The sequence below is a fragment of the Phalangium opilio genome, unplaced genomic scaffold (genome assembly GCF_054372755.1).
Source record: "Phalangium opilio isolate 3A_F unplaced genomic scaffold, DU_Popi_V2 ptg000209l_1, whole genome shotgun sequence".
NCBI classification, from domain to species: domain Eukaryota; kingdom Metazoa; phylum Arthropoda; class Arachnida; order Opiliones; family Phalangiidae; genus Phalangium; species Phalangium opilio.
In genome coordinates this window covers 1,610,436-1,618,542 of record NW_028324217.1, presented here as the reverse complement: position 1 = coordinate 1,618,542, position 8,107 = coordinate 1,610,436, and the positions used below count along the sequence as shown (strand labels likewise).

The window sequence follows — 8,107 nt, the reverse complement described above, 5'->3', positions numbered from 1 at the left end:
TAAACTAAGTTATCCAGGAAATCAGATGTACTTTTGCAAACATCTCAAATCCACAATACAAAAAAAAAAATCACTGTTCACAAGACGTTGATGGCAAATTGCCAAAGTTGCAAGTAAATTTATAGCACCCAAATATAGCACAGTACCCATCGCGTCAACAAAATTCTGAAGTCTCTCACACTCTGAGGGAAATCAGTTCCATTCGCAAACTAACCAACAGTTTTACAAGTTCAAACTCATCATCCCCAGTACGCAATTAATTAACATAATCTTAATTAAATAATGTCTCTAGCTCCCGAACCTGTTTTGGAACCCCATCACGTAAGCTGATTTTTTGATTGTATTGTTAATTGTACACTTTAATTAGGCAATGCATTTCTTATTTATTTATTTACACCCTAGCGTGATCCTGCCAAGGAAAGTCAAATTTTGATTTGGATTTGGAATGCGTTGGAGGAAGTTAGTACCGTGGAATACGAGTATTTTTTGAGAGATGGTACCATTCTTTGTAGGTTTGTGGATTTATTTTAAAACTATTTCATAGGGCATGCCCCCTGGGTTTTTATATTCAAAGTTGATTATCTCGGGAGCTAATTAATGTAGGGCTTATTTTTTAGTATCGTTAGATAGAGGATAATTAGGGCTATCACATACTCAAGGGATTTTCCTTGAAATGTTTCTAAACTAGAGTTATGACGTTTCAAAGTTGAGATTTGGGTAGTTAAACATTGAGTGGTTTTTCATTGAAATCTGATTATATCGAGCAATAATTTATGTAGGGCCAATTATTTAGTATCGTTAGATAGAGAATAATTAGGGCTATCACATACTCAAGGGATTTTCCAGGAAATGTTTTTAAACTAGAGTTATGACGTTTCAAAGTTGAGATTTGGGTAGTCAAACGTTGAGTGGTTATTCATTAAAACCTGTTTATATCGAGCAATAATTTATGTAGGACCAATTATTTAGTATCGTTGGATAGAGGATAATTAGGGCTATCACATACTCAAGGGATTTTCCTTGAAATATTTCTAAACCAGAGTTATCGTGTTCCAAAGTTGGGGATCATATTTGTTTTGTTTTTTTTTCCAAATAAATTTTTGCTAAGCATTTATTTCGAGTCCCATAATGTTTTAAAGACTGTTGTTAACCTTTAACCTCTAGAACCTCTAAATTAAATATGGCTATTCCTTAAAACGTAACAGGTTGATGAACTTCATTAAACCTGGCACTATTCCCGGGGAAATCACAGCCGGTACCGATATGAAACACAAGAAAAACAACATCAAAGCTTTCCTCAAAGCTTGCCAAGATTATGGCGTCCCCGCTCAACTTCTGTTCGAGCCCGATGAGCTCTTGCTCATGAGCCACATGCCCAAGGTCACCCGATGTCTCTTTGCATTTGGTAGATTGGTAAGTTTCAAAGTTTGACAACATAAGTTGACAAGATAAGTTCCCTAAACTTATGCAAGTACTTGGAGTTGTTTACAGCGAAAATTGTTTGAACCCAAGCCAACAGATCTCAATTAAGATAGTTTTAGTTTTAAACATTGCAGAAATGTCGCTGGTTAGATTTTAGGGTGTGGTTGGGCCTTGGTTTTGGATTTCGTCCAAGAAATTTTGAATTAGGCTTAGTGAAGTGTTGTTTTGTTTTGGCAGGTACTTAAGCCTTGGCCTTAGAACAAAGGAATTCTTTTTTTCGTTAAATAACAGGAGATTAAATTGAAAACAAATTAGTAGAAGAGGCGTTTTATCTTCGCTTTGGTTTAAATTTAGCTTTTGTATTTAACAACAGTTATCTAAATTGCGCATGCGTACAAAGCCATAGCCAAGGCCCATATAAGGCTTAAGGAAACGAAATCTCGTTAAATTGACGTGTAAAGAAACATTTAATTTAAATTATATAACTTAAATTAATTTAGGTAGTTTAAAAATAAGAAAATTAAGCCCAGTTAGATAATTTTCTTAATTAAAAATCAAAAATTTGTACTAAATTATAAAAAAGGCGGGAAAACCAATATAAAATGGCGCCAAATTTCATTACAATATACCCACGTGCGTGTTTTAAATTTTTGGCCTATAGGTGGATGAGGATAAAAACTACAAGGGTCCTAAATTAGGGGAGGAACCATTGGAAGCCCTACCACTAACGGGAAGGAGACGTAGTGGAATGCCCCTAGGGGATGACCTATTGACCTCACACGTTGACATTAAAACCGTCATGAGAAGATTATCAAGTTTTGATGGAACTGATACTGCGCAAGTCGTTTAAATTAATTTAATTGAAATTAAATTAAATATAATATTGTGATTTTAAAATATAATTGGTGTAAATGTATATATATTTCTTTTTACCAACTTTCTAAAACCCTTCCATATGTTAATTGTATCAATCAATAATGTTATGGTAAATAAAAATCGTGTGTTTAGAATATAATTAGTAGGAGTTGTTAATTGCGTTAATAGAGGGTTTTCCACAGATTTTTTTATGGCAACCCTGTCGGTTTACAGTCCCTTCCCCCCCAATTTCCCCCCCCCCCAAAAAAACCCAAAATAATAAAAAAATGGAGCTTACCAAGTTTGTTTATTCCGAAGTTCCGATGGTTTATGCCATTTTAATTTTAATCCAATAATGATTAAATTCACTGTTGATTAAAATAATTATATTAGATTCAACGTACTAAATTATAATTAATTTTATTACTTAATAGCTATTAACATTCCACCGTAAACTAAATCAAAACCAGTCATAACCATAAATGTTCAAAGTTTTCAACCAAAAAAAAATCCCAAAACAATTACTAATTCTAATAAAAATTTCTTTTAAACTAATTACTGTAATTAGTACTTAAAATAATTACGATTTCAGTTTTGTTTACTGTACACTGTACATTAAAGTTCGTACATACAAACTTACAGTCAGAGATCACAATTGGTTATCTAATGTGTATTAACAATGCGTCAATTAAAATTAACTTTTTAATTAACTTTTTGCTCAGGGGGATGTGAATATTTAATGATTATTTTAATTAAATTGATGGATTAACATAAAAATTAAGTTTTTTTATGCGTCTGTGTGCGTTTAACATCGATTTTAACGTCAAGGTTTGGTTTGGAGAAAATGGCCAATATTGAAAAGTTGCAATATTGCATTGCAAACTTCCCGAGAACATTTTAATTTAACGTTCGACTGTTATCACAATTATTATACTTATTAACTGTTAATTAACCATTTAAAACTTATTAATTAACATCGGGATTATCGAAAATAACACTAAGACACCATGGTTTTACTTTTTAGCCTCAGGTCAAAGTTCAAACGTAAAAAGCCCATGACATAACTTCATAGTTCCCGCCAAAAATAAAATAGGCTTATTAACTAATTTTCTCCCACTAATTTTCAGTTGAAATTAATATATAACTTAATCAGGCTGCTAATTTATTAATTAAATTCAAAAATATAGTTAATTACCTTTAAAGTTATCCATTATCCATCTTTTGTCTTACACGGCACCCGCGAAACGTCAAACCAACTTTCTCCCGCCCAAAATTACGCACGCAACTTATTGTAAAGATGGCGCGCTATACCTTCTCAATACTTCATTGGATAAAAAAGGCGGGAATTTTTTCCCGCGCTTTTTCACATGGCATTGTAATACTAATAAATGGATAAAAAAGGCGGGAATTTTTTCCCGCGCTTTTCCACGTGACATTGCAATAAACGTTTCCGATTCTTCCAAAGTTAGAAATTAATTTTTAATCAACTTTAATCATGAAATGGAACAAATTTTCGATAAATATCAAATAATAAATGTTTTAATTTTGAATCAAACAAGATTTATGGCTTATTATTTTTAAGCCTTGGTCTTTGAAAATATGAAATTTTCAAATAAAATCAAATTATTTCTGAAAAGAAAAACCAAATCTAATCTGTATGTGTTAAAAATTAATTTCCACACTGATGTTTGTTTGTTTGTTTGTTTGTTTTTATACACTTCATTTCGAAAAATGAAAACTTAACGAATGATGAAGAGTTTATTTATTAAATTTCTTAAACGGCGGTTATGTGTCTGTTATTGCGATGATGTCCTCGATTTCTGCCGTATTTCTGTTGTCCATCAACTTCTTTCTTACTCACTCCTTCAGCGGGTAAAGTGACACTCATACCAGCGGCGACGGGCGTCGCGATTGGTCTCATCTTATTGGGTTTGGAGCGAGCGGCTTGAATAACTGATTGGTTATTGGGTATCATTCGAACGACCGTTCCAACCGCCTTTGTTCGTCCTTCGCGGAAAACCATTCTCATTCCAGGACGAAGATACTCGGGATTTTTAATGAAACGAAAGTGAACCACCGCCTTGTCACCCGTTCTTAGACAATCCTTGGACATCATTAAGATGGCCGCTGTCTGTCGAACACTCCCGCAGTGCACTGAAATTAAATTTAAATAACTTCCTATTTAAGCCTTGGCCATAGAAAAAACATTATTTAGTCCAAGGCTTAAGAAAAACCAACTTTTGGTCGCGCTTTCGCCACAAATTAAATTTAAATAACTTCCTATTTAAGCCTTGGCCATAGAAAAAGCATTATTTAGTCTAAGGCTTAAGAAAAACAAACTTTTGGTCGCGCTTTAGCCACAAATTAAATTTAAATAACTTCCTATTTAAGCCTTGGCCATAGAAAAAGCATTATTTAGTCCAAGGCTTAAGAAAAACCAACTTTTGGTCGCGCTTTCGCCACAAATTAAATTTAAATAACTTCCTATTTAAGCCTTGGCCATAGAAAAAGCATTATTTAGTCTAAGGCTTAAGAAAAACAAACTTTTGGTCGCGCTTTAGCCACAAATTAAATTTAAATAACTTCCTATTTAAGCCTTGGCCATAGAAAAAGCATTATTTAGTCCAAGGCTTAAGAAAAACAAACTTTTGGTCGCGCTTTCGCCACAAATTAAATTTAAATAACTTCCTATTTAAGCCTTGGCCATAGAAAAAGCATTATTTAGTCCAAGGCTTAAGAAAAACAAACTTTTGGTCGCGCTTTTGCCACAAAAAACGCTTACCCATCGCTTGATATCTTGGACTTATTGTTGTTGGATGATGTAAAACCAATATTTCGCCTTCAAACTCCCAATGCGCGACTGGATTCGAGTCTGGCGATACCATAACCATTCCCTTTCGAATTTCTGATCGTTTTATCTTTAAAAAACGACCAAAAACGCGTTTAACGTCATAATTTCAATCAAAAGATCGCAGTTTTAACGCACCTTTTTCAAAGAAAACGACGCAGTTTGTCCACTATGAACTTCTTTAACCGGCATTCGTTTTCTATGAATTGATTTGATTGCGACGGGTTGAAAATGGCCGATTAAATCGGGCCCTAATAATAACGTATCGTTTAACCTAATGACCCCTTTTAGCGTCGTGCCTGATACAACTGTACCAACACCCTGCGTGTAACAAATTAGAAACCAACTTGAAGAACTTCGACGTCAAGGCTTACCAAGGCTTAATAAACTTACCGGTACGGAATAGGTATCGTCAATTTGAAACTCCGCTAGTTCTTTATCTAAATTAGGCATCCGCGTTGTCAGGAGATTCATAAACATTTTTAGAAGTTGAAGATTTTGACCGGTAACATTTGATACTTGAAATATCGGACACAATCTGAAAATAAACGTCAGTAACTTAAGACTGTCTGTTAAAAACGCGTTATATTTACCTCTCGCTAACAAAATTTGTGGCTGAAACGATGACGTCATCTTCCGAATGAACGATGACAGGAATTTTTCGACACCCTGGACTTTTGAGTATCCGAACGAGAAGTTTCATGGTTTCGTCTAAAACATTTACTGGACACATGTCTACTTTCGTTACAACGACAAATACTGGAACGCAAAGAGCCAGAGCTAATCCCAAATGCTCTTTCGTCATACCAATCACGCCCGCGTTGGCCCCAACCTAAACGTAAATTAAATTTAAACCAAACACGTATCCGGGTCCACAAACACACACACACACAACCACAAATTAACACACTAACAAACAAACCAACCACCAGCCCATAACTCCGTTTGTTTATTACCACACGTAGTTAAAATTTAAACTAAACACGTATCCGGTCCACAAACACACACACACACAACCACAAACTAACACACTAACAAACAAACTAACCACCAGCCCATAACTCCGTTTGTTTATTACCACACGTAGTTAAAATTTAAACTAAACACGTATCCGGTCCACAAACACACACACACACAACCACAAACTAACACACTAACAAACAAACCAACCACCAGCCCATAACTCCGTTTGTTTATTACCACACGTAGTTAAAATTTAAACTAAACACGTATCCGGTCCACAAACACACACACACGCAACCACGAACTAACACACTAACAAACAAACTAACCACCAACCCATAACTCCGTTTGTTTATTACCACACGTAGTTATTAATGTAAATTTACCATTAACATGGTGAAATCTGGTACATGTCCAGTCATTCCGAAAATTGTTGTTTTTAGATATCTCTCGTGACCGGCTAAGTCAATGAAAGTGATCACTTTTGACGATGCCTCGCATATTTTGACCCAATCTAGTTGTCCTCCGTGACTGTCAGGTTTATTAACAACATTTCCACAACTGTCAAAGCCTAAAATATCATTTCCAACACTGGATGTTCTCCCAGATTCCATTTCGTGTTTGTGACGAAATAATTTCTGACGCGCGTGTCCACGACCATTATCCAATTCTCCGTGTGTTAAAACCCCCAATAAAGTTGATTTACCAGCATCTACATTCCCTACTACGGCAACTCTGAATAACACAAAGGTTACTTTTAAGTCATTTTTCCCGTAACTTTGGAATTAAGAGTTTCATCTTTTACCGAACTTCAGAAAAATCATGTTCTTCCGCCTTTCGTCTAATTAAATATTCAGCTACTAAACCAGTTTCTCCTTTTCGTTTACGTAGTAAAACGCAATGAGCTCCTAGAGTCGTAGCTATACTTTGTAATGTAGCTTCGGAGGCTTCTAATTCCTCTTCGGACAATCCCTCCGAATCATTTTCACCAGTTCCCAAAACATAAATAACTTCTCCATGCCCTGATTCTATCCTACTTTGCAAATTTCTCACTAAAAGATCGTACTGATCTTCCGAAGGTGAGACCAAACAATTCTACGACCAAAGTGAATCAAAGTCAACCCTAGCTACTTCTATTTCCCCTTAAAGTTTAAATTTAAAATCCTACCTTATTGCTAATATCAGGAATTGCATCTGGATCTTCAGAATGACCATTATTGTAGGGAAGAAACAAATCTACAACTGATTTTGCCGCAGTTGGGGTTGTATCTACTACAGCTGCCATGATTTGAGAATTTTACACGCAATGACTTTTTTCCAATTAAATAACAATATTTTGACGTGACAGGGGTTTATATAATGAAACCTGGATTCATTTTACTGAAATATTAAATTTAAAACAAATCTAACTAAATATCGGGGTAATAACACCGTAATTATATAATTTCAAGGTCAAAAATGTTGTTAAAGGTACTAAGTCAACAAACCCAATGATTACATAAACTTACGCTAACATATGCGAAATGAACACTGTCTACGTGTTTAAAAATTAAAACTAAACGTACTTCACCTATTCCCTATTGTTATTCAAAAACTTTCCTGCGAGATTTTCTATAATCTATTTTTAGATCGTAACCCAAAAAAGAAATTCAAGACTAACACTAAAAAAACTTGCTAAGCCTTGGCTTCCAAGAGACAGATTTGGACGTTACTTACCACAATAACGAGATGTTAAATGATGAAACGCGCAAATACTGTTTGAAATAGATGAAATACACGAAACTAATTGCGTGATGATATAATAATATAAATATCTTACGAAATTATCGGTCAAAATGTCATAATACACAACATAAAACTGTTACTATCGGCTTTGAACTCTCACACAGATGTTAGACGAAACCCGCAACGTCACGGGTAGAATGAAGAATGATTTGATTGGCTAGAAGCGGCTAACCCACTTCAAGGTACAACCAATGATATGGCGTCTGGCGAATAGGCGCAAATAAAAACACACGG

The 8,107-nt window shown here is 34.8% G+C and overlaps 2 protein-coding genes across 2 annotated transcripts; one reads left to right on the top strand and one right to left on the bottom strand.

Annotated features, from left to right (window-relative positions):
* The first annotated feature begins 221 nt into the window (after nucleotides 1-221).
* Nucleotides 222-2,588, top strand: LOC149618251 (myophilin-like). The gene is made up of 4 exons (XM_089855504.1): nucleotides 222-321; nucleotides 403-512; nucleotides 1,206-1,413; nucleotides 2,084-2,588. Exons 1-4 carry the CDS (start codon nucleotides 283-285, stop codon nucleotides 2,270-2,272), a joined length of 546 nt encoding a protein of 181 aa, XP_089711630.1. The 5' UTR covers nucleotides 222-282; the 3' UTR covers nucleotides 2,273-2,588.
* A 1,143-nt stretch (nucleotides 2,589-3,731) lies between these two features.
* On the bottom strand, nucleotides 3,732-8,012 carry GTPBP1 (GTP-binding protein 1). Its single transcript, XM_089855500.1, has 9 exons — nucleotides 7,805-8,012; nucleotides 7,257-7,468; nucleotides 6,894-7,183; nucleotides 6,475-6,823; nucleotides 5,719-5,957; nucleotides 5,519-5,663; nucleotides 5,264-5,446; nucleotides 5,060-5,195; nucleotides 3,732-4,431 (listed from the first exon to the last, which is right to left on the bottom strand). The coding sequence occupies exons 2-9, from the start codon at nucleotides 7,371-7,373 to the stop codon at nucleotides 4,052-4,054; spliced, it is 1,839 nt and encodes a 612-aa protein (XP_089711626.1). The 5' UTR covers nucleotides 7,374-7,468; nucleotides 7,805-8,012; the 3' UTR covers nucleotides 3,732-4,051.
* Between the last annotated feature and the right edge of the window lie 95 nt (nucleotides 8,013-8,107).